Source organism: Vollenhovia emeryi, unplaced genomic scaffold (assembly GCF_000949405.1).
Source record: "Vollenhovia emeryi isolate VEMERY1.0 unplaced genomic scaffold, V.emery_V1.0 DF939122.1, whole genome shotgun sequence".
NCBI classification, from domain to species: Eukaryota; Metazoa; Arthropoda; class Insecta; order Hymenoptera; family Formicidae; genus Vollenhovia; species Vollenhovia emeryi.
The window spans coordinates 1,988,556-2,015,779 of NW_011967244.1; the positions used below are offsets into that span (position 1 = coordinate 1,988,556).

At 43.9% G+C, this 27,224-nt stretch overlaps 1 protein-coding gene across 3 annotated transcripts in view; it reads left to right on the top strand.

Moving 5' to 3' along the window:
* Positions 1-82: 82 nt before the first annotated feature.
* Positions 83-27,224, top strand: part of LOC105569931 — a 56,401-nt gene continuing 29,259 nt past the window's right edge. Inside the window, exons 1-4 of one of the 3 annotated variants that reach the window (XM_012026798.1) lie at positions 3,454-3,673; positions 3,784-3,829; positions 5,034-5,333; positions 20,740-20,785. In XM_012026798.1, coding sequence (XP_011882188.1) covers positions 5,186-5,333; positions 20,740-20,785 — 194 coding nt within the window. In that variant the 5' untranslated portion in view covers positions 3,454-3,673; positions 3,784-3,829; positions 5,034-5,185. Of the gene's footprint in view, positions 591-3,453; positions 3,674-3,783; positions 3,830-5,033; positions 5,334-20,739; positions 20,786-27,224 lie in introns of those variants that run through there. The other 2 variants (XM_012026797.1, XM_012026799.1) reach the window with 2 other exon arrangements.

Below are 27,224 nucleotides of genomic sequence, written 5' to 3' on the forward strand. Positions count from 1 at the left end.
GCCCCCCACCACCCACCTCCTCTACCTCCCACCGCCACCTCCTACTGTTTCGCGCCTTTTCTCCGCGGTCCACCCGCGTCCCGCGTGCTCGCCCCGATTCGCGCCTGTCGTTGGCGGCAGTGCGGCTTATCGCCCGAATTGGAGACGGCTGCCCGGGTCCCTCGCGTGTCACGGACTGTCGGCGCGTAACGCTCCGCGATATCGTCGCCAACAACCGGCGGTGGAGATCGTCGCCCGTGATCTTCGTCGCCAGCGGACCCGCGCGACGAGCCTCTCCGTCGGTTTTCGCGCCCCGATGGGTGGGAAGCGCCGCAGGTGAACCCCGACCACCCGCTCCTGTCGACCGGCGAGGCGAGGATTCCCGCGGTCGGACGGGATCGCCTCTTCGTGCCGTGTATATATATTGGCCCCCTCTCGCGTCCGTGCGCACGGGTTCGCATACGCGGAGGAAGTGTCGCCCGGTTTCCTCAAGTTCGAGGACGTGCTTTAAAAAGGTGGGCTTTAAAAGCAACCGGCAACTCCGGGACGAGGGAATTCCACGGGCCCCGGCGTTACTTGTCCCGGGTAACGTACGAGCAATACGCAATAATGTGAGTAATTAATGTAGTTAGTTATATATATATGTGTGTGATTATATAGTTAATTAGCTACAGTCAATTAAGTAGTATGTATATTAGAAATATTGACAGATTTCTTAGGGCCGGTTTCGCGAACATCGGTTAACTTGTCGATCAGACCTCGGTCGACTCGCTATCTTCTTTCATCTTGTTATTTAAGAAGGGACGGAGAAACAGTTAAGCCGAGGTTAGCAGTTAACCGATGTGCGCGAGAGGCTCGGTTTCACCAAACGTCGCTTACCTTTAATCTTAGTTTAATTCACGTCTGTCCCCCTCTGGATTAACAGTTGGAGAGGGACAAGGGATGAATTAAGGCGAGCTTAAAGTTAAACGAGGTTGGTGAAACCGCGTTCTTTGTCTCTCTCCAACGAGGGTGGACAAAGAGCGGGTCGAGCCGCGGTTAAAGCCGAGCGACGTTGGAGAAAACGGGTCTTGATCTATCATTAACCTTGTCTAATGTGCAATTATACACAAATATAACATATAGTTACATAAATACGTTACTATACATATTGGTAACACATAACAGCATGCATTGAATCGCTCACTCGATCGTGACGGTGAGACTGGGGCCACAACAGTGCCGGTGCCAAGGATACGAAGCAGGGTACGGCAGGGCAACAACAATCATTTCCTCGAATGGGAATTTGCGTGGAATTTTTTCGACCGGCCTTCGCCGCGTCCGAGCATTCCGTTGTCGGGAATCAAGTGCCGGTCGTCAACGGTGAAAAGCGCGGGGGAGTTTCCCGCCTTTTTCGAGACGAGAGGGAGGGAGGGGGGAGAGAGAGAGACAGAAAGAGAGAGAGAGAGAGAGAGAGCTCGACGCCCAATGAACACACAATCGTATGTTAAACGCAAAGTAATATAAAAGTGTAATTGTCCCTTTTATATCCGTTCCCTATAGATTTACAATAGTTCCAGAGTTCTTGATGGGTTTAAGAGATAATTCTGGCCGTTTAAGGCATAAAAATGAACTTCTAAAATATGGGAGGGGGGGGGAGACCAACTTCGCGCAGGGCGGTGGTTCGGAATGGATCGTAGGGCCAGTTTCACGAGCATCGGTTAACTAGGGTTCAGTCGACGGCCTATCTTTTTCCATCTTATTATGTAAGAAGCGACTGAGAATCGATTGATCTTCGGTTAGCAGTTAACCGACGTTTGTGAAACTGGCCCTTAATCGTCAGTGTTCGTTCAAACGGTGAAACCGTAATCCACGGATTCCGCGAGTAAGACCGGTATTCACAGTCCGTTCTTATACTTAAGATCATCTTAAGTACAGTCTTGTGTCCGTTTTCACCAACGTCGTCAACTTTGATCTTAGTTTCATTCATCCTTCGTCTCTTTTTAACTGTTCCCTTAGGCCCGGTCTCACCAACGCTGTTTAACTTTAAGCTTAGCTTGATTCGTTCCTTGTCTCTTTTCAACTGTTACTTTAGAGACTTTAGAAAGAGACGTGAATTAAACTGAAATTAAAGTTAAGCGACGTTTGGTGAAATCGGGCCTTAGAAAGTGACAAAAGATGATTTAAACTGGGATCAAAGTTAAACGTTGGTGAAACCCGGGGTTAGTGTGTTGTAAATCAGTCAACATAGAGCCGTATTAGCGTCTTGAGAAATCTTACCTAAGAAGATCTTGAAAGAAGAACGGACTACGACTACCGACCTGAGATTGAAGACAGCGATTTACGGCACACCGAGTGTATGGCCGAGGTCGACGAGGAATTTCATCTCCATGGGATTTCCGGGAAACGTAACGATTCGAATTGACTCGAACCGCTTCGACGGGAAACCAAGAAACCGTCCTGCTATCGCGTTCGCGATTATTCGCAGTAATTAAAATAATGTACAGCTGTTTGCAGGTTATTTAAGTTACACATTATTCTGAAAATTTTACGCAACTAGAACTCAAATTTCATCTTCATCCTCATAATCGCACGACAAGCCACGGCTCAATTATGCAATCTATCTTAGATCCGAAGAAGAATGCTCTCGTATTAAAATTGTTCGGCGAAAATTATGTGATGAACGAACGAATTGCTGCAGCCGTTCGTTCGTTCGTTCATCTCATAATTTTCGCCGAACAATTTTAATACGAGAGCATTCTTCTTCGGATCTAAGATAGATTGCATAATTGAACCGTGGCTTGTCGTGCGATTGTGAGGATGGAGATGAAATTTGAGTTCTAGTTGCGTAAAATTTTTTAAATAATGTAACTTAAATTTCGTTCTTGGACCCAAGCTTGGGTCCAATATTGAAAGAAATTGTCAAAGTTGTAAAATGTTTTTTTAAATTATAATAGTAGATGTGGAGAGTTATGAAAGTTGCATTACGTTTACAGTATCTGAGATTCGTTACATCGCCTTATAGTATTAAAATTGTCTTCAATTTTCCGATACATCCACTCTAGAGAAGAGTCATTCGAGTCTCTTTTCTTTTTTTAAAAAGCTCGAAATTAGTAAGTTAAAGTGGATTTTCATAAAGGCGACGGTTTTTCATATCGTAATAGATCGCAGACATGTCGAAGCAATCGTCTCGTTAGAATATGAAAACAAGAAGAATCGTGTGATTACGGCTCGGTTTTACCAACGTTACTTAACTTTAAGCTTAGTTTAATTCGTTCTTGGTCTCTTTCCAACTGTTACTTTAGAAAGCGACAAACACGAATTAAACTAACAATTAAAGTTAAGCGCGGTTGGGGAAATCGAGGCTGAAGAGTATAATTAAATATGAAATTAATTGCGATGAGAACTCGAATAGATAATTAGCCGCGTTATCGCCACATGAGCTCTCGATATCAACGCTTATCGTTCTGCCCGCGATTCTGCCTGCATCCTGCCGTCTCGAGCGGACAATTAGAAGTCGAACGGTGGAAGCCGACGTTGTCACAATATGTGCGGTAAACAAATTTTAAGGTCGCGCGTAGTGAATAGCCCTTATTTAGTTCACGCGCACGAGTGTCAATACACGGTCAAATAAACGATCTGGTTTTGTATCGAGAATCGCGTTCTTTCGAGGAACCACGACTCGCCGCGTATTCCTCACTCGTCCTGCCCGAAGGTAATCGCGACGTTACTTCAACGCTGATTCAAAGCATCCCAATCCTAATTCTCCACTTGTTATAATTCGACAAATTCAAATTGGCTAATAGCGAATTCGATTGCTCGCAGACGCCCGCCTAACGAGAGGGAGGATCAGGTTCAAACCCTGGCTGAGGTGATATTTTTTCGCAATAAATTTAGAATAAAATATTTAGACACTAACACCCTGTCACGGCTCGTAGTCCTTTACTCCTTCAAATTTGTGTTTATCACATTTGAGCCATACCAATTTTATTAATTTGTTTTATATTTAACTTTGTCTGAAATACATGTTCAAAGAGTGTTTGGCCAAAAAGTGATCCGTATGGATGCTGTACAGATCATTTTACTGGCTTCGAAATATTTTAAGAGATCTTTAGATCTAGAAGAGACGATCCTTAAATCACAGTAAAACTAGTAGATCCACTCTGTCATTTGTCTCGTTTTGCGTCGATCCCTTCCGCGCATCCGACATTGTTCTGGGCAGACCAATGAGAGAAAAGTTGTATGCGTGGTAGTGTAGCTTCGATATACTACCACACATACAACTACGGTACGTACACACACATACGCTGGATTGCTGCCCAGAATAATGACGGAATACCACGTGATCGGGACCGCAAGGATCAAAGGGACCGACAGAGAGTGGCCCTACTAGTTATACTATGCTTAAAGATAAGAATTGACTGTAACAAGCCTTAAGCTCGAATCAGACTATGGATTGAGATTGAGATTAGATTGAAATTTGACCAATTAGAGTAAAAGTCACTGAATTTGGGATTAGTAAACTTTACTCTGATTGGTCCAATTGCAATCTAATCTCAATCTCAGTTCGTAGTCTGATACGGGTGCTCTAGCGTGCACTCAATATGCGCAAGCATCCGAATTCGCTATAAACATCCCCGAGCGCACCGAGATACATTTTTTCTCCCCGTTCTCGTCGTCGAGGAGGCCTCTTCGCCAAGAGCGAGCATCGACGCGACAATCTGTGTACACAACGACGATCAACGGACTATCGTGGATGAAATCATATAAACGGCGGGTCTCGTTCCCGCCAATTGGTGGGTCCTTGTCCATCCTCGGCCGGTCACTCGCGATCGCGATTTGTCGCGCCTGTAAGACCGAGGAGACGCACATGAATACACGAATGATGAGTCTCGCTGCAGCTTGCCGAAAATTTCGACACCTGGCCATTCTTCGATTCTCCGATTTTTCCCCCTCGACGACAGAACTAATTTCCACCGACCAAACGACCGGGAGACAGCGGTCATTCCGCGGATCTCGCGAGAGATCGTAGAGGAACTGGCCTTCTGACGTTTTCTTCCCTTTTTTTGTTCTAGAAGCCAACGTCGCGCACGTGCCTGACGTCGATTCGACGATAAATTCGAGAGATCGCATTCCTCGTCCGCATTCCCCGGACTCGGCTCGTCCGAGAACGAGCTGCTTGTCGCATCTGCGCAAAGTGTAACGTCGCCGATCAACAGTCGTCGGGATGGACGGAGGATCGTCTCCTGGGGCGCCCATCGGCGAGGCAACGAACGCGGATCTCGAGTCGCCGATGTCCGCTATCGCCAGCGATCTGTCGAGATCGTCACTGGATTCCGGCAGTGCGAAGAAGCGTCACCTCCCACGTACAAGAGGTAAGGTCGCCTAAGTGTCAGGCCGAAGGGATTGTCTGCGTCGTCTGCGTGATAAAGAGAACGAGATTGTTAAGCGAAATTTTATTAACTTTCTTCACTGGGTTAAAATACAAGTCCCTTACACTTTTCGTCTCTTCGATTCCCTAGGACGCTGATGTCCCGTTAAAACAAAAATAATTCGGTTCTGATGGGGTTGAGAGAATATCGACTTTTTTCGATATGCCCTTTCGATTCGAGTCGCTTTTCAAAAGTGAAAAAAGTTCGACTTGTGCAACTCGACGGAGACAACCTTTCGCGTCGGTAGATTGTAATTTACGTATAAATTATTGTTCCAAGATGTACATCAAACAAGGAAAACGTATACGCGCGATATATTAAGCGTTAAGTTGCGCGTTAAATGATGACGAAATTATAGTGAAAGTCCGAGTTGATGATAGCAAATAGATACTGTTTTCGAGCGACATGTGTTAAAGAAGAAGGACAAGGACTAATTAACGTCTAACACATATTAGCAAGTCTAATAACGCCAGGAACACTGGTGCAATTTACAATTCTAGTAGATTGGTTTTTTTCGTAATAAGCGGGGCGAATAACCCATGTCGGGTTAATTACGGGCAAAGCGGGTACCGATAGAGCGGAACGTGAGAGTCTTCCGAAAGGCGGGCTATTCGTTATAGGGATTTCCCCGTCCTTCAACGATTTGTGAACGTCTGCCGCCGGTCTGAACCCCGCGACCGCGAGTTCGCAGCCTCAATTGCCAGTGTTTCTCATTCGCGCGGTCCCAGCACGCCGACACGTAACATGTTCCTTTGGCACGCATTTCCTCATCGGTCTCGTTGACCCATTTCCAACATCTGTGTCGTTAACGGCGTATATATCATTGCTCGTGTCTTGCATTCTATTTAAACATTTTCTTTATTCGCTCCTGCCGATTATGAAACACGTCGCATTTTTCGTAGGTGTAACTCGACAAAGCGATATCTATTTCTTCCTTTCAAGAGCTCCCCTAATCTCTCGATAACCGCAACGTCGAGTTAATTAAGACGCGCGACGCGATCGTTGAGCACCCTCTCGCAACCGTGAGGCAAGTAGTAGCTCGTGCCGGGGTTACGGGGACCAGGTGCTCACCTGCTCCTTGTTGGGTGGCTGGTTAGGCTTGGCGCCCCCTTTTATTCATGCTGCCGGTAAGGCCCCGTGGAAGTTCGCTACGCGAACGAACGGCTGATGGGCACGGGCAGTGGGCACACCGGGCGCGCCGGAATGGGGGTAGGTATCCCTCGTGCTTCGGGGATGCTTACGGTACTTGGGCGCGATCGGGACATCGATAGTTAGATCGTCCGACGGCTATCGGTTGCCTGGAAAAGTGCGGTAAAACGCAACACTCTACGGCACATTTTTAGACCCATCCTGTAAAAGTGCACTTAACGAGATATTTTTATTTGATAAATTGACAACGGGCGTCTGTGAGGTTGAATCACTGGTAAAACTCTTTACTCACCCGACCCACGCGATAACTGACGTATTTTATTTATTCGTATTATTTTTAATGAAAATATTCAAAATTAGGAGAATTGCAATCGATCGTTTTATATAAAGGAAAGTCCCCTATTATAAGATAGGATCCTAATATGGGATAGCAGAGTTAAATTAATAAGCATCGTCGGTTGATTCCACCATGAATTCATTGCCCTTGGAGCGAAATCTGTTTAGTGGAAAATTCATTGTTGGATCGTGTAATCGTTGCGAAAATGATTTGTGTTGAAAACCTGCTATCTCATTATAGAGGACTTTCCTCTACTTTTTAATTTATGTAATGCAACGATGAGAGGACATATTTATTGTCAATTTAGATACTAAAAATTTTATATTAACGTTATAACTATTTGTACGTTTATATGTTAGGATGTTCTTAAATAATCTCATTGGCTTTCTTCGATTAGTCATTTACGGTGAGACTTTTAACTTAGCTCGATTAGGGAAGACGTTTAAATTAGTGAGTGAAAAGGATAGCGCTAATTATCCGCGAGTAAACACACACGTCCAATGAAATTACACTACACGTTTAAATACATCCTGCGTGCATCGATACTGACCTACCCTCGTTAGACATCAACACATCGAGAGACCGTTAAGAATACAGCTGTCTCGTGCGAAAGACTAGGGTCCGTGTGTCCGACTACCTTTAACGCTACGTTTAGCTCTGAAGGTGACTGACCGATTCCATATCTTATTTCCGTGATGCGATGATCGCGTTCGGCGACCCGATGAGGCGAAAAAAACGGCTATCCATAAATATAACCAGTTTACGACTCTTATATAAACGTTCATGGCGTCTCGTCAGGAATGACAAGAGGATAATAACTTGATTACCGATACACGCGATACCAGCTTATTTGAGCCTCGTTCTTAATCTTTTTAGACGCAATTTGTTAGTTTTGTTCAAGGCTCCCTATTGTTTGAGAAGGGAAGAGATTTAGACGCGTGAAAATTCGTTTTCCGAAGCGCCTCGCTTTCCCGCTGAGAGCGAAGGAACGAGGAAGGCAACGAGTCGCAATAATTTTATCGTGACCGTGACATAAGAATACCAGGTGTAACATTCCCGTGGATGCGCACTCGTGACCAATCAGAAATTTGCCCGTGACATTGAAACTGCAAATCATTGCGGTTGAATGCAGCAAGAACCAATGAACAATTTAACCCAAAAAATGGTTATCATGCGCATTGTCTCACTTTTACATCATGATCGTGTGACAACGGAGCGACAACAGCGAACCAACTCCTATGGAACACACGTACCTTTCTCCTTATTTGCATACGAAGAAGCTGTACAGCCGGCGGGGAATAATTCGGATGAGATAATCGATGTACGGCGGCGTTTTTACATGTTAAATAGGGGCCCGGGTGAAACAGATCCCACATTACGCGAGCTGTAGTCGGATTAAGAGACGTGGGGCAGGGGTGTTCGCAGCCGGCCACGATCTCTCGCGCACCTCGACGACGTTATCGTCGCCGTTGCAAATGCCGTCGTGCAGCGGCATGGAAGTGTTGCGCCGCCACATGGCGCGCTCCGTTCTCGTCCGTTGCCTTGAAAGTCCGTTGCGCGAGGGATACAACGACGCCGGGGCGAACGGGGCACCCCTATACACGCCCGGCTCCAGTATTGAGCGGGCTGTACCCGAGACGCCCGATAGCTAGAACGGACCTACACACGCGCGAAGCGTGCCGCTCGCGTGCAAATTGGGTAATTACGCGCCGTCTTCGACCGCCACGCTTTTCAGCCCGAGGAATAATGCGATCCGCCGTCGGCTAGGCGATAATCGGAATGGTAATCAGCGTGTACCTCGCGTCACGGCGAGGGACTTAATTACGCCGCTTTCAATTAACGCAACGTATGTTGTCACCGTTGGTCTCGTTGGTTGTCACCGTCAGGCCTCGGCGGAATGATTTATGAGTCCCTACTTCACTTATGATTAGCATTAAGTGCCGTATCATCGAGGTATCTGAAATAGGTAGACAAAGTCCACCGATGTGTTGACTGTTATTTTCGGTGTCAACTTGAGTTTCTCAACACAATAGAACCAATTGGCGTGACGCCCAGTAGTTTGCGATATTGTGGCAACTTGTCGAAAGTCGAATTGAGTTTCACATTCCGCAAAAGGTGCCCAATGGGGGAGACAGACTGAAGAGAAACGCGGTGGCAACCGTCATGGCGCAGATGAGCATATTGAACGGTGCGAAAGACGCTTCTTCGACCAATGGCTTTCCTATCAAGATTTAATATTTAAATGCCCTGAAGTTTTATGCCGTGGTAAAGCTAAATGCGCGGAGAAGAAGGGGGAAAGACCGGCGGGGAAGGGGGGAGAAGAATGAAAGAGGTTTGGGTTCCTCCGGGTCCCCGGGGTCCCAAGCCGCATTAACATATCCTGTAGGGCCGGTAAGGCAGGTCTCGCGATATTTCGGAGAAGGCGAAGGTTGGCACTTTCGCAACCTTTAACGGTCGCAGACCCGAATTACAAATCGCCTCGGGTAGGAATTGGGCGCGAATTCCGCGGATATCGCTGCTAAATCTGTGGAACGATTCGGACGCGGCTCAAGATGAGCCCGATATCCGATAATTGCGAGGCGAGACGCGTTATACGTCAGTGGACGAACCCCGTCTCGATCCTCGATCAACAACCCTTCCGTCTCGTACGGCTCGTTTCGACCAGGCGGTTCGCAGGGGACGATATAGGATTAGGCGCGATAAGGCGCGCGTAGAGATAGCGATTGGCGCGCGGGGATAGTTGCCACCCGAGGATTCCAGTTTTCCCTTCTCGCGGTTGCGCCCGGAGAAGCACCTTGGCGGATCCGTTGGATGAAAAATTCGTTGAGCGCGTGCCGGCTGCACACACGACTCGACTACCCCTCGTCTTACTACCCTCGCGGCCTACCCTCCGCTAATGTCGAAAGACGGAAGAAGAAACGAGCGAGATAGAGAGTGGGGCGAGTTATCGAACAGGCCGACCGACCGACCAAGCAGCCAACCCCCCGTTACGCGCTCTCTTGTCGCTTGTTTCCTTACCTCGGTCTCTTGTGTCTCGTCCTGATGTCTGGTCCCGATGTGCGCGTCTGGTCCCCATCCCGTCTCGCAACTCTCGTAACGGGGCACACGCTTCAACTTTTATTCCCACCGACAACATTCTGCTCTCGCAGACTGTTGCTCAACGTCTATCCGCTTTTCTGTTCCACGCTCGTGTTCGCACGCGGCGATTAGCGCCGGCGTAACTTTTCCTCCGATCGATTCCCGACGGTGTAGATGCGGGAGAACACGTCTCGATTATTATAATCGTGCTTTCTTGATGGCACGAATAAATCTGTCAATTCGCTTCCGTATATCCATATAGCATGGGAATCTCAACTCGGGCTGTATTACACCGGTTTCCATGTCTGGCAATTTAAATAATATGAATGCGACTGAATACAATTAACTCGTAGCTGCACTGGTTTTTATTCAGAATAAAAGCTTACGTTCTTATGTACTTTTTGCAGGTCTTTCGTCGTATTGTTTAAGATTCAGGTTTCTGACGTGAAGACCGCCGTTTTCGCGCAAATCCAATACGAACACCTACCCAAGTTTATTTATCATTTTAATTAATGTCGCCACGCGAAAACGTGTGACGGTTCAGCGAGTCGTACCTTAATCTTCCGGTATTCAACGGCGTTATCACTTATCACCGCAAAAAAACCCAAAACGGTTGGCATTGGGGTTGGGGGATCGCCCTTCGGGACCCTCGGGAACCATACGCGGCCGGGGTACGATGGGATACAACAGAATGATTCATACACGCACATTAACCAGGATGCTCGGGAAATCCGGCTAACGAATCATTTTCAAACGTACATCTTTTTTACGTGTGATAGCCAAAGAGACACGGTCCATTCTTTGGACGCACGCAGGTAAATTCGACTGCATTAACAGTGCATAAAATGATGTGCAGGTAAATTTGACTACATTAACGGGAAGAATAGCCGATGTCCCCCGGCGGATGTTCGTACTCACGGGAAGACCGATAATACACGCGCCGGCTTAACCAAGACAGTTTTACGTAACGTATCTAATGTGAGTGATATGACGAGGGCCACATGGAATATATAACATATTTCAAAACTTAAGAATTATATAAAGAAATTTTGGATTGAAAATTGAAGAAATGATGGGACCATTTAACCCTTTGAAGCATATATTTTTCTATTAAACCATTTTTCGTGAAACTTTGTATACAAGGGTTTTTCGGGTCGCTGATTACGAATCCGTTATCAGATTTTTATAATTCGAAATGGAGGATTCAAGATGGCGGAATTCAAAACTTAAAAATAACAAAATTCCAAATTTCATTCGACCACAGCTGGGCCATATTTGTTAATTAATCGATTAATGCAGAAAATTTAATTAACCAATTAACAAATGTGGCCAGCTGTGGTCGAATGAAATTTGGAATTTTATTATTATACTGGCAATTTGAAGAAACTAATCTTAAAAAATAACATTATTCAACTGTAATTCAACTATGCTAAGAAACATTATTTAGATATTATTAGGAGCCATAGAATTTAAATTTCAGTTGAAAATTCTTATAGAATGTAAAAAATAAGAGGAAGGGTAACTTAATAATGCTAAGTATAGCATTAAAAATTAAATTAAAATAATTTACAAAAATCGTTCAGCGATTCTTAGAACACGTGAATTCACTGACGATAATGATCCTACCTAGGGGAAATCTGTGTTATGTCCGGAAAGTAACGGCGCGCAAGACAGGGTGGGAAAAGACGGTATATGGATTCACTTAGTAATTTAATGGCCACCACCTATGCCAGGTCCTAAATGGCGTTTAAGTTTCAAATTGATTTATATCTTAAAGGACCGAGTTAAAGAATTAGTTGAAATATTTTTATTTGTAAATTTTTGTCGATGCATTGTTTTTATTTTCATAATAGACTACATGCTAAATCATTGAGTCTTTTTAAATTTTGTAAGTCGAACTTATATATCCTAGTGATTATATATTCTACGAAAGGGTTAAAAGAGGTATACAAAAATCTTTGATTTGATTTTTTAGGATATAACATTTTCCCTTTCTAAAAAAGAGATGTTACCAGCGCGAATGTCGTTAATATCGAACAGTTGAGGTCTCTTTTCCGCGATGTCGATTGGTTTTCTCGAAGCGCGGTGTGCTTCACTTCTCTTTTAGATTCATAGTGAATGAAGATTTGCAATTTAGAAATATACATTTGTATGCATCAACTATTGAAGTAAAATCTCTAATCTTAGTAATTAGAATTTAAGTAACGATTTTCGTTTCGAAACATTTTCTCGATTGAACAGAATTAATCATTAATTGAATCAATACCAATAAGTCCGCAGAATGATACGCAAAACGTAGTAACAGTCACTGAACAAAGTAATTAGAAATATTAGGTATAGCATTTTCAATTTCGTAGGCGGGACAACGAATTCTCAACGTTTTCTTGTTGTTTTTCTCTCGGCGCGGTGACGTACGATGTTTTTGCGTGCCATCGTATACTGAAGGTCGCCGCGTCCTCATTCGCTCGCCGAACGTCGAGCCGGCAGGCAGTGGCGAGAGCCGCTCCGTGCGTGTTATTACTTTTGCGTTATCGGTTTCCAAGACTCGATCGCGATGAATGCAGAGATAAAACACTATTGATTTGCACACCTTTATCAGTAACAAGTAACGTTCCTTGATTAATCAATAAGTTTTTACAACTTGCAAAGAGAAACGAATTGTATATTGAGGCGACGGTTCTTTATCAACGTGTATCTAGATATTTCACGAGATTAACTCATCTAAAATATGAATGTAAACCGTGGTACTTTGTCGCGGTTACATCTCGTTTACGCACCGCGCTTTTAATTATCTGTCGATTTCGTGTAATCTGTTCCATTTTCGGGAAAAAAAGAGAAATTTGTACGACTTCGCTCTGTCGTTAGATTCATAGTGAATGAAGATTTGCAATTTAGAAATATACATTTGTATGCATCAACTATTGAAGTAAAATCTCTAATCTTAGTAATTAGAATTTAAGTAACGATTTTCGTTTCGAAACATTCTTCGCAACTCGAACGGGCGGGAAGTAAAGAAAGTCGCTTATTGCACGTCGTTGCATTATTTCTTTGCCGCAGATTATGCTTCCGATGCTCGCGTTGCGTTTTATATCGCCAATTCGAAGGTGATTTATCCATTGTCTTGGAAACCGATAACGCAGAAGTTAATAATATTTAGTGTGTTCGCGGTATTTCACATCGCGTACGGGAGTGCCGGAAATTTCGCGCGATCGATGATTTTCGCGAGTGAGTGTTGTGTAAGTGCAACAAGGAAATCTGAGAGGAGGAGGAGTCCGAGGAGGCATCGGGCAACGGCGGAGAAATCGTAAGGTAAGTGTCTTACATTTTTATGTTATTTAATTGTTACTTGTGCAAAATAAAGCATCTGTTCTGTGTTTTTATTTTATTTATTCAAATGATTCGAACGAGGAGTCGAATGTGTTAGAGACAAAACCAATGTATAAAATTTTGTGAATTTATATTTAAAAGGAAGACTTTTTCAGTATTTTATATAATTATCTTAATAAATACCTATTTTTAAAAATACAAAATATGAAGCATATTTAGTACAAGAACTTCGATTTGACACAATTAGTCTATACTAATCATATACATATTTGTATTTTTACAGTTTAACATACGTCATACGTGATGTACAACTCTGCGGTTGCGAATCGTATCAGTGAGTGATAAATTACTTTTTATTTTAAATTGACGTTGCGCATACAATTACTTCGTTGCATGTATAGAAATTCTTAAAAATATACAATGCTCAACTACAAACTGCGCGCGCGAAGCGCGCGTTTGGTCATCTCTATAGTAATATAAAAAACTAATAAAACAATTTGTGTAAATATCCAGTGTTATATTTGGCGCAATTTGTTGATATCACTACTTTTGTAGAGAAGATAAAAATGTTATTTTTTAAACAAAGCATATCCAATTAATTAAATCGTACAGTTCTTGCTCGGTTCGCACGCTTATACTTGGCGTCTTTGTGTTACCTTTTTTTTGAATATTTTCTACGAAAGGGTTAGAAGAGGTGTACAAAAAATATATTCGCAACGAAAGTATGTTTTTACACGGCGGAGCATCCCCTGCGATACCAGAAAGGATTCTCTTCTCACGACTTTCTTGCACGAAGTAAGCGCGCGCTCGGGTCTCTTTTTTAACGAGTTTCAAGATGATTGCGACAGTTAGAACTCGCAAGAACGGCTCCGACGCGCAGCAAGGGCCGCCGCCCTCGGCGGACACGGTGGGGTAGGTTACACCTGTGCGGGCATGTTTAAAATATGTAGCACATGGTGTGCGCGTTCTATCTCGTTGCGCCACGGTGCACCGCGTGTTTAGCGAGCCGCTGACGCCGACGGCGGTGGCCCCGTTTGCAAGGGAAGTTTCCTCGCCTATCACTTCATCCTGCCCGTTCTGCCGCCGCCGCGACACGTTCTAGATTTTCTAATCCTCCGTCGGGCGACGTACGATCTCCACCCTTCCCTCTTCAAATGCAATTACACGCGTGCACGCACGCGAATCGCTCGCGTCGTGGCCGAATAGCGCGGTCTCTCTGCGACCGTGGCACGCGCCGGTTGGACCGGTCGGTCCCGCCAATCGATATCGGATAGTCGGGCACGTCCCTCGCAGGCAACGCATTTTAAGCCCGGACTACGCACCGGAGATTGAAGATTGTGAATCAAAGATTCCAAATTCGGCCACCCGTGTCAGATAATCTTAAACCGTTGTATTCCGACCGATTAAATCCTAATCTTCTATTCGCAATCCTCATTCTCCGGCGCGTAATCCGCGAGACGGTTTTCAATCAGGTAGCATATGATCGCGCGATATTCAATGGCCTAATTTGCATTGTGCACTTGATACGCGGACACTAAGAAAAATGTCCGATTAAATATAATCGGATAATCCAATAACATAATAACAAACAAATATATCCGATTAAATTGTATATCCGAGGAAAAATGTGATCGGTTTTTCAATCAAGTTTCAATCTAACTGCATTTTATTGGATAAATTTCATCGGATGTATTCATCATTTAATCGGAAAACGTAATCGAAAAAATTAACCATCGGAAACGCTGTTTAATTGATTTATCCGATGATAATTTTTTTCAGCGTATTAAATGGTAACAAATAGTAAATAACCGGTAAATTGGTTTAGTCATTGGCTAATCAGTTCAAATACACTATTTCATACGGGTATCAAGTGCACGATGTAAATTAGGCCAATGGTTGTCCTATATTTTCTAAGCTGGATCGACGAGACACATTTCATATATAAATATGTGTAAACCAATTCGCGGCGGTGTGACCGAACGGTGGATCTCTTGATCTCTGATCGAGGACAAAAAGCAGGACGTTTAATCGTATATAATTCGAGTTTCCGGCGATGTCTCTAGACTAAACGCATATTCTTTTCATACGGTTATTCGCGCGAATGGAGCTGTAAGAGATATAAAAGTACGGCCAGGCAAGGCTCACGCCCATCGGGGCGGTTAACCGAGGAATCGCATCGGCGCTGTCGAAGGCGCGTAGCGTGACGCGCGTCCCTGTCCTTTGCATACGCACACTTAGCTCACGCATCGCGCCAGCCAGCGGCGAACTAACGCCACTTGGGGGGCAGACATATGAGCACACATGGGGCGGCAGTCACCACCTGGCATCACGTAGCCGTAGTTGAATACCTAACCCACCCCTGTACGTACACGTAACTACGTACCCTGAAACGCGCGCGGTGCGACCCCAACCCCTCGACTTGGCTCGTGCCGTCGTACATTGTCGTAGGATAACGCGACGCCCGTCCCCGTCGAACGCGCCGGAGTAGAGGCGGGGGGGTGCGGAAGGTGGAGAAGAAGAAAGGTCGACAAGAACGTTGCAGAGTTGCAGGAAATCGAGTTTCTCTCGACCTTCCTCACCCGTTCCCCGCGTGAGCCCTTCGCTTTCTTTTGCCGCTCGTTCGCTCGCCAATTTCGAATCTTTCGTATCTGCCGCGATTTTTGACATATCGCGAAGCCCGCGTGCGCCAGTGACAAGACGGGAGTCAACGAACCCAACGGAGTCCTCCCCGGCTCGATACGCTGATTGTAATATCGATTTTCGCGAGCGGTTGCCTGCATTCGGGTACGACACCAATGTGTCTTTTGTCATCAACGACGCGGCGTAACTTGTGCCAGTTGCGAGCGAGCGGGAGCTGGTGAGTACATGGTACTTCCCCCTTCCTGCCTTTCACCAATAGCGAGATTCTGCATTGGGAGGGTCGATAGGTTATCGCTCAACCGGCTCGTGGACGCCACGTGCGGGTACGTTACGAGCGAGTGTACGTCGTTTGTCGCAGGTTAATGACAATGTAACGTCTCGACCGTTCTGCGACGCATGGCTATGATGCGTATCGTTTATCAAACGACGATGCACATTTAGAAAGGAAAAAGGTCTTCTTCCTGCAAGAAGTAATTTCACGAGGGACTAAATAATAACAATATTTGTGAGATAAACTTTTTTTATTTTACATATATTTCTTTCTTAAACATTTTGTCGTGTGTAATGAACAGGATATTATCTACTGACAGTTGTTGTAAGTATCCTACTGTAAGGCCCGGTTTCACCGACGTTGTTTAACTTTAAGCTTAGCTTACTTCGTTCTTTGTCTCTTTTCAATTGTACTTTAGAAAGAGACGAACACGAATTAAACTAAGATTAAAGTTAAGCGACGTTTGGCGAAACCGAGTCTAAGTCAGGATTTAAATACAAGATTTTAAATTATTTGGTTCAAGAGAGATACTCCCGAGAATTGGGTCAATGTTATATCTTATCAATGTGGTTGCCAACCGTCGTGGCGGTTAACGTGTTAACTGATTATTTATTTGCTCTTGGTGGCAGAGTTGGATGAGACGAAGAACACCAACGGGCTCAGGCCCGGTTTCACCAACGTCGCTTAACTTTACTCCTAGTTTCATTAATTCTTTGTCTCTTTCTAACCGTCCATTTAGATAAAGGATGAATTAAACCAGAGTCAAAGTTAAGAGACGTTGGCGAAACCGGGTCTCAGCTAATTGCAACGTACGTTTACGGTTTAGAATGATTTGTGGTAGACAGTTTGAGGATATCGTCGACGTACTGCATATGTCTAGTTGCTCCCCCGTTTTTTCCCTCCGCAGGATCGTCACGTGTGTCGGCTACGTCTAGATCTGAATTAGACGCAGGATCTCGCGGAGGGCTAACGAAATTTGTCCCAGAATGGATACCGCTCTTTCGCTCTCGGGGCACACAGGCTGTGCTTTATTTTTAACCGCACTCGCGGGATCCATATCCTTAATCTCGTATGAGGGCCCCACGCTGCTGGCGGGAAACGGCTGGCTCGGTACGTGTTCCTGGTGTTTGCGCGCACATAGGAAACGGATGCCGGGAGGCGTTTATCTAAAATTAGAAGTGTTCCCGATACGCCTATCTCTCTCCGATTCTCTCCTTTCCTCTCTTTCTCTGGCGCGGTATTAGTATTATGATTTGGTCTGCTTGCCGTGCACGCTTTGCTTTCGTGGCTTCGCTCTGGAGTGGAGTCACGACCGTTGAAGCGTACTTGCACATGTTACGCAGCCGCAGCCGCTGCCTGTTGCTCGTCGGGGAATGTCGCGTTAATTAGTGGGGGAGACCGATGGCTCGTTCGCGCAGTCGACTTTACGTTGATATAGCAAAGTCGTGCTCGCGTCGGCGCGATTATTATTAAGTGTAACAGTAGCATGCTGCCGATGAAACAGTTGGATAAGTAAGGGGGTGCTGCCTTCATGATCGCATTCATGAAGTTGATTGTCTAACTTACAATATAGTGAAAATGCTAAAAGTGAGCGGCTTTGTCTCTTTCTAAGGAGACAGATAAGACAAGATAGAAACACTTGGCTAAGATACACGATTGAATTTATATATTAATTGCATAATATAATTTGAAAAATGCAGGTTGATTACATCGGTCGGATGATTAAGAGAAGACTTACGTTAACTTATCACAGCCGTTATTACAAGTATTTAGGTCCGGTTTCACTAGACGTCGTTTAGCTTTAATCTTAGTTCAATTCGTGTTTGTCTCTTTCTAAAGTAATAGTTGGAAAGACACAAAGAACGAATGAAACTAAGCTTAAAGTTAAGCGACGTTGGTGAAACCAGGCTTTAAAGATTAATAACAAAGAATACAAAATACTATTGACTATCTAATTTTAACTCTTCCTTTCTTCGACCCGTTCGTAAATGACTTATTCTAGGATAGAAATAAATGCTTTAGTCGGTCAACGTCTCGAATTAAAATTGAGGAAAAATAAGGTCGAATTGAATCTAATTACTCTGTAAAGTTGTTCTACCACGAGTTTAATCCGCAAAGGATCTTCGCATTTAACGAGCACGAACGTAAACGCGTCATCTGTTCGAAACTGTTGACTGATCTCTTGTGACAATTCTCTTGTGATACAAGATCAATAGCGCAGGCTGCCGCGAAATATTTAGCAATGCTAAGAAAACTCAGGTAGAGAGGGCAGTGGGGTACGAACGTCAATGTGAGGGAAGCGGACCGAGAAGGAACGTTGAGATCAGCGATACGTTGAACGTTGACCTTACGAGGCCAAGGTTCTCCATTTCAGGCGCTACGCTCGCCTGGAAATTTGCGTCGTGAATTCATTCTACGTTTCGACGCGAGCAAGTAGCGCGAGGGTGCGTGTCACGGCTGATGCCTTTGACTTCCTGCGGAAGTGCGTTACGGCACACGTACACGGATCGCGATCTTTTTCCCTAATTTCTGCTTCTATTTGCCATCCGGTGGAGATCTTGTCTTAAATTATCGCTTCGTCGCATTTTCCTATTGTGTTCGATTCCTTGTCGAATACCTTCTTCTTTTTAATCCGATCCGTTCACGGTTCGATGTTCAATTTGATTTCAGCCGTGAAAAATACATCTTATTTATTTTCCAAGATAGACGTTGGGCAGTAAGATAGTATCGACTGGTTCCGAGGATTATTCCTGAGAGAAACAGCGAAAGAGAACTCTGAGTGCAGAGCCCGCGTCTTTTGTCGAGCAGCGTTTCGTCCGTCGTTAGCAGGATCTAAATTTGGGGAGCATTCCTACCGGGAGATGCAGCATGTCAAGAATCCTATTCGGGCTAAAATCACTCGGCGACAAACAATACAGAGTGAAAAGGATCAAAAGTAGAATAAACTATATATATATAATTATCACAATTTTCTCTACATATTCAACTAATAAGAATTCAATGTTGCCACCAATAATTACCAACGTCACTATTTTCTTGACCATACCTGGCATTTTTAATAATACAGAAAATTTATTGCGTAAAAGATTACCTCAACCTGGGTTTCAACCAGGACCCCCCTACATACCAGGTATAATCGTTTCTCTGCATATATTATATTACATCCACCGTGATTGTTAAACATGTAAACGCGAAGTTTATTTCCAGTCAAGTCGACTTGCTGGCTTATTCTACTTTTTGTAATTAATAGCGTCCGCTTTAGGGGCATCTGTTCATTTTCGAAGTGACACAACACTGCTCCCTGAAATTAGAGGAAGAGTGAAGTAGAAAGATTATACTCGTGGCATACATTCTAGTGTTGTTTTAAATAAATTATTTGGCCATCACATAAGAGAAGAACAATTCAATGGTCATTTAAACAATTACGATCGCACAGCTTATTGTAAAGGCCCCGCAGAACCACGGGAGATAGAAAATAAAAGATATTCGAGACATATAGGCCACATGCTAACGTTTCGTCGCCGAGGATGCTCGACGCGTCGTATCCCTCGTCTTTTCATTGGTGCGACATAAAACGATTAAACGACCGGTCCCTTCGCGTCTCGTATTCTTCCGGCCTAACTGCAGACTGGTCTTATTATGTGGGAGATAAGGATGACTTTGCACACGTTTTGCTTGCGGCGAACGAAAGTAACGAGGGTCAATACGAATTAACGAACTCACGAAATATTTCACGGAGATCAGTATATTCGATAATCGGAATGTTTTTAGTAGAACTTTAACGCGGAAATATGTGAAAACGCTGGATTATTTGCGAACGCTTTGTCGGCGCCGATCATCACCTCCCCTATGAATGATGGGAACCATCTCGGGTTCAATGTCCGTAACACTATTTTCCCAATTCACGCGTTTTCCACATGGCACGCACGTGCGACCTCTTCACGTTTCTCGGATTTCGAGATACCTGGGATGCACTTGTCACGGGGGTTGCCCGGCTTGGACCTCATTGAGATTGCGACTCGGGACGAGCGGAGAGTTGCAGATGGCAGTGGTTCTACGATAGTGAACACGACAAGAATATCGGACAGCGCGATTATTTCTGCTCATTATCTCTCGGCGGTGCCGTCTGTACGTGTGGCGGTGAGAACCGATTGTTATCGAAACGCGAGGAAGCCCAACCACCCGAGCAAATAAACGAACGAGCGACCGCGAGACTGTGATTTCACCGCGGCGCCTTCGAGATGACCGGCACCCGTCAGTTCGCATCTTGCGTGCGGTTTGGAGATTCGCGAGAATGGGGAAATGAGGCTCCATGTGCGGTTCTATGAAAGAGAACACGTGTTCCTTCCGGTGATCACGGTTTACCGGTCCAGTCCTTTTGTGAGATAGAATATCCGCCTATATTTCAGCGCGCGAGACGTGATTTTTATATTGTGATCTCTCTTCCGAGAGACCGCGATCTTCCCGTAAGATCCATTTCGGCGACAGGCTGCGTGCTGCTTATGAAACACGATCTCGCTCTAACGTATTCCCGTCTTTGGTTTCAGGTACCTTCGGCACCTCTCATCGCGTCAACGATCAGAGAAGCGAAAGGTGAGTCCATTATCGATATCAATTTGCGATACATTGTTCGCCTGCGTACATTATTTATTCACCGTGTTTGTCGCAAAGTCGATTTAGGCGACCATTTAGACTGATTACTTCTAAATGCCTTAAATATATAAGATTAGGAGAGAAGGACCGAAGTATTCAAACTTGAAATAGAAAGAGTACACCCGAGACAAGTGTCAGCGACGACGTCATTATTTACCATAAACCTGCGCAAGCTATTATCACAGCTGCCCTTTAAGAGTCCACCCTCGGCCCGATACACGTCGTCCGTCAATGCTTTCGAAACGAAACGAAACGTGCCGCGGTATCTGATCGGCGCTTCAAAGTGGACGTATTCTCGGCGCGATTGGAGACAGTCGCGCGTTTATTAATTCGTAGGAACGCGTTCCGTATAGTTCGTCAGTTGCGTGAGAATTGACCCTAGCTTTTCCGCTCGTTACACCGCCACCGAGGGCTCCATTCATGCTCGCGGTTCATTCATCGCGTTTCACTGAAAACCTTTCTTTAGACGCGGCCTCGTCGGTATCGCCGTTTTCGTATGGTACGCCATACATCCATCTGTACTTAAGCCGAGTCTCGGACCCAGACATGGCCCTGGCCTTCGCCTACGGCATTTCGACCCCACGTTCTCCTCCTTTTCTCTCTTCCAACGTCTCTTTTTAATCTGGCGGGAAATGACGGCGCCCTTGTCGCTAAGCCTTTACACCTCCCGCGCTTCCTGCCGGTGTTCTACGGCCCTACGCTATAAAAGAGGAAACGTTCCGCTTTATCCCGCGATCGCACACGTTCTCTCTGCGAAATAAAGGGAGCCGCTCGTATCACGCGGACGAAAGACGTGCCGATAATCCTAACGCTGAAACACTTCAAGCGAAATACAAAGCGACTCTCTTTAGTGATTCTCTTTCCATGTCTTTGAGATTTCAATTTTGTTAAAAAAAAAATAGAATAAAATATTTTCATCGGCTGTACGCAGGGTTGAAAGGGTGGTATCAAATTTTAAGAATGCGCGGTTATTTATTAAAATGATTGAATTTTCTTCTCGCGCTAAATATTTGTAACTTAATGATGTCAGCGCCTTGAAATATACCTACTACTCGTCCTTTTGGGTGGTCCTGCAGATTTAATTACACGTGCCAGATCCTCGATAGGAGCGGAGGGTGTAAAATAACGTGGGATATTTGAGAAACGCTGGCGGATAAAAAAACTTGATACTTCTACCACCACACCTATGCCCTTTGTCTCCTGCACGGAACTCGTGAACCGATCATGCGTGCCGTTGTGCACTCGCGAAAGTATACGTTGAAGATATATAATTGATTGCTATGTCTCATTAATTATTGTCACATATCGTAAACTGATGTGAACGACCAAATAAATTAGTTTCTCCGTCAGATTTGACAAATTATCGTTTACAAACTAAGAAACCTAAGACGTATCGAAGTTCCGTGAGATACTTTCGTGGTTTTGTTGTGGGTATACAAACGCGTGGAACACGAAAAGCTATCGTAATTAAGGGAGGACGTGGAAAAGCACCGGTTTTCTTTGTTGCCAGGCGAAGAATTTATTTCCTCTTATACTTCGTTTCTTTAAGGGCCTCTCTTGATGGCCGTAACCATCTACCCCCCTCGTCTACTCGTCTACTCCCGCGACTGGTCCCGCGCTTCTCCTCCTCTTTCTACATTCTACCGCCGCTATTTATCTTGGCATGAAGAGAAGTATACGACCGACAGAAAGTCTACTTCAACGTAGAACACGTTCCACGTTCTACGACGTAGAATTTCAAATGGATGTAATCTAACGGTCAAAATCTTAATGGTTAGATGCTGAAGTTTGAATAGTCATGGTATCCGTTCTTCAATTTCTTCTTTTCTTTACTTAGCGTTGCTGCTATTATCTTACAACGCATACCGATGAATTAAATTGCAATGTTTATCGCTAATTAACATTGAAATATTTTAAACATTACGTTGTTTAAATGTAGCTATTGTAGAAGAGGTCGGTCTCGAGCTTTTCTTTATCCAAAAGGGCTAATTGGGAGATACTTGTGCATTAAATTGTCTAGTGTTTCATAATTTCAACTTCTCGTGTATGGTAAAATAATTCTCTAAGGATAGTTTTACATCACAGTTTTATTTAATGAATAACATTTAATGAATAACATTAATGATTAGGAATCAGAAGAAAGATGAACATTTTTAAAAGGCTAAGTTGATTAGAAAAATTAACTTTTCTTTGTTCTTCTTGGATTTGAATGTAAAGTGTAGGTGTCGATTAACGGATATCTATGATTTCGTTATTTAGATATCGCGAATCTTAGGTCGCTATCGCTTTTTTTATCGAACAGAACCGTTTATTGTATCCGTGCCCAACCGGACTGCGAGGAAGCAGCTGATTCTACGAGCGCCATTTTTGTTGCCCGCATTAAAGAGGAAGCGAACTTTAAACTTTATCTTGGTATTACGATAACCGAGATATTTGAACTGCCGCCCTTTCCGAGAAGGTCTGTTGTGAAAACTCGCGATATAGATAGAGCCGATAACGATGTTTGCGTATACTAAAGCCAATCAGGAAAATCAGGGAAGATCGAGATGTCAGTGTCGGTTAACTTTGCGGCAAAGTCATTAAAAAGAATAATCAATCGACTCGTGAGAAAAAAAAGAAAAAAGATTGCATTTCGCACTATAATTAAATAGCTTATGTAACTTGCTCGTTGCACAGAACATGTACAAATATTTAAAATACAATGTACAAAATGCATACCCATACAGCACGCATGTCTACAAGACATCTTTAAGACGTCTTTAACATACATATCTAAAAGACGAGTTAAGTTGACGACTAAACTTTTACTATGTCTGATAGACAACTTAAAGACGTCTTAGAGATACTTTTTAGACATGCGTGCTGTATGGGTATGTATAGAAACTTTAGTGTAAGTAAAAGAAAGTAAATTCTTGCTTCCGACGATTTATTTGTAAGCCTACAACTTACGAATGATTCTTTTTAAATTAATTTTTTTTAATGAATACTAATTGTAAAAAGATTTAAGTTGCAATTTTGTTCGGAACATTTGTTCAACGATTGCTATATTTGAACAGTTGACTGTGAGAGAGCATTTACTACGTAAAGCTTCGAACTCTTGACATGTACAGTGGTGGTGAAAAAAGTTTCTACCAAATTTCAGGAGTAATTTAGGAGTAAGAACAAATAATGAGAAGTAGTAAGGAATAGTAAGACAAATCAAAAGTCTGATTAGGTAGTTTCCCAAAAATTTATTTCCGAGTTTAAAGCATTTTTGTAATTTGTATGATGGTGCATTTTGCAGCATCGAGTATCTCATAAGTAATTTCAGGGAGTATTGAAATGTTTGGAGGGATTAGGAATGGGTGATGCTTTTTTTAATATATAATCTATAACAATAGAAGATGCTTTACTTAACGTGGAAATAAATGTTTTTTAAAGTACCACTTATCAAGACTTTCGGTTTACTTTTACTACGTACCCCTTTGATACCATCTTTATCAAACACCTCGCGTACAAGGACCTGGAGACGAGTTTTGAGATTTTCAGGAAACGTCTTTCGTTTCTTTGTAATGCCATCCTCTTGAAAGCGCGGGAAGAAACTGCTATTATTTGTAGGGATGCCAACATCAACGGCTCGTGCGATGAAAATGTTCTGAAGAAGCCGCGGAAACCGTATCGAGAGCAACGTTTCGTGAAAATCCCAAAATTATTAAGTTCATTTTCTTCATCACCATTGTCTTTACGAATTGTCAGTAGAAAAATACACCGCGAGCTGGGGACGAAGTTTATCGCTCCCCCCGCTTTAATCCGCGACGAGGACCCGTATGGATCTTGATTAAATCTTCAAGACAGCCGCTTGTAGACCGCTGCTTCGTTATGCTCTGGTCATTGTCCTCGTTATCGTCCTTATTACTCACGCCGACGTCGTTCGGGCGAGATGTCATTGATAAGTCGCGAAAGTGATGACGAAAAACTCGACATCGGAAAGCTGCAAAGTGACCCGCGAAACTTCGGGAGACTCTCAACTCGGGACGTACTCGTACCGGATATCGGATGCCGGTATCTCGCGACGCGGGAAGAAATATACGGCGCGCATCTCGCGGTGAATGCAAATGCCCCCGCTTCCACGTCCTAACCCCGGTTCCCAGAGAACGTTGTTGTATCTTCGCCGAACAGCATTCCAAACGGCGAGGAACGACGCTTTCATTGGCCGGCGTTTCCCGCCAAGACGTTCCGGTATGAGAACCAGTTTCGTTTTCGGCACGTCGCACCGAAGGACTCTTCCTTAGTTAATCGCCATCGGTGCACCAACGCGCCAATACATCCGTCCTCCTGCCCCCTTTTTTTCTCTTTGTATGTCGTGTTTCTTTTCTTGGGCCCACCCTCTTCGACGCTCGTCAAGTTTCATACGGTTTTTCGGATCTCGCGTTTGCTCTTTACGCTATTTTCCAATTTCTATAATGGCAACTGCAAAATGGAGAACCCACCCGAAACACTTTTCTTACCGAAATATTGGCTAATAGAAAATTAAAGAAAAGACTGTGGTAGTAGGAAAGTACAAGACAAGAAAGGAAGACGAATAAAAGAAAAGCGAGCATACACCTATAGAGCGCTAGTCAGATCTTATATTTGAGATCATCGTAAGATCATCTTTAGATACTCTGTAGCCAATGAAATTTTCTATATAGCATCTTAAGATATACTTAAGACGGTCTTAAATATAAGATCTGATAACCGGTCCTAGTGTAAATGATTTTATTAAAACTTTACTTAAGATCTCAATTTTGGTTATTTGCCAAATCGGAACATTATTGCATCGTTTACTCACACACACACACACACACACACACACACACACACACACACACACACACACACACACACACACACATGTATATATACAATTCTAAAAAACGATAATTCGCATGCTAGAGTATAATTGCTTGCTATTCATCGGTACAATTCTATGATAGAATGTGGCAATAAACAATATTTAATTTATAACCGATAAAGTCGTTGATTTCTCAGCACATAATGTATACAAAGTGAGAGAATTCAGGCGCCGCCTTTCCTGGCTTATATCCGCAGCGCACTCACACGAACGCGCGATAACGCATCTTGAATTCCGAAGGATCCAATTTTATTGTACCCCTCTAACACACGATCCTGTATTAGGATCGCGCCTTTATCGACACAACAAATACAATACAAAGATATCCGAAAGGAGATCCCTGAAAGACGTATTTTTTCGCAGCACGTTCCTAGCTAGGGAACGTTAGACTGAATGGCGATGCATCGGCGCTTTATTACAAATACCACGGATCGCCAAAGTTGCCGCGCGTTTTTCTGCCCTCCCGATAGGTCGCATTCCCAGCCTCCTCCATCCCACCTTGCCTTAATCATCAGTCTTTCTCTCGCGATGGCACAGGTCGCTCTTTTCTTGATCTAGTGACCGATCCCGTAGGGGGCGAGTTTGAAGTACAGTGTCTTGATTCTCAGGTAGGTGTGGGAAGATGGTGACTGTGGTACCTGTGCTTCGATAGTATTCGTAGTGTAGTCTCTATGGAACCAGCTTGCCTACTTGTACCCGCCGCAAGGACCTTATAGTACAAGCGAGAGGGAAAGGAAGGAGACGGAGAGACCTGCCGGTGGGCATCCCTTATACATCCCTCCTTTTCCGCTCTCTGTGTGGTACCTGTTATTGTTGGTTTTGCACGGTTATTGGTTCTGGCATGTCTTGCATTTCTGCCTTTGGCTTCTATACGTGGGATTAGTTACAGACAATATCCAATAGCTTGCTCTAATTTCTAGGTAAAGGATTAAACCATATATCTTGCCGACACTTTGTCTTGTGACTTCGTCCCCAATCTATAACCGATATATTTTTGTGTAAGCAGTATGTTAGAATTACTCTGTGATTGATTTACAAAACTATAGTTAAAGTGACTTTAAATATTATATAAGAACAGATCGTGAATATCGGCCTGTGTCTCTGTACAGGAGTGTTTTATTGGTATTCACGTATGTATTTACTTCTTCGTTATTGCCCTTAGGTACTTTAACCGGAAAACAAATATTTTCAGGATTAATTCGCGCTAATTGTAAGTGACACTTGGAGTGATTACATATTAAACATGTCATCTCCTTAAAATATTATACTCAAGGATTAGATCGACCAAGGCTGGCAGTTTTATTTTATTTTAAATTTTACCACGACGTTTCGGCCAGTAATACTGGTCCTTTTCAAGTGGATCCTATAGCTTGTGACAACGAAGCATAGGAAAATATAAAATTAGGCTAATCGTCATCGCACATAGAAATAAACGCCTTCGCACGTGTCATGTCACCAAGAGACTGTCTGTTGTCACAAGCTATAGGATCCACTTGAAAAGGACCA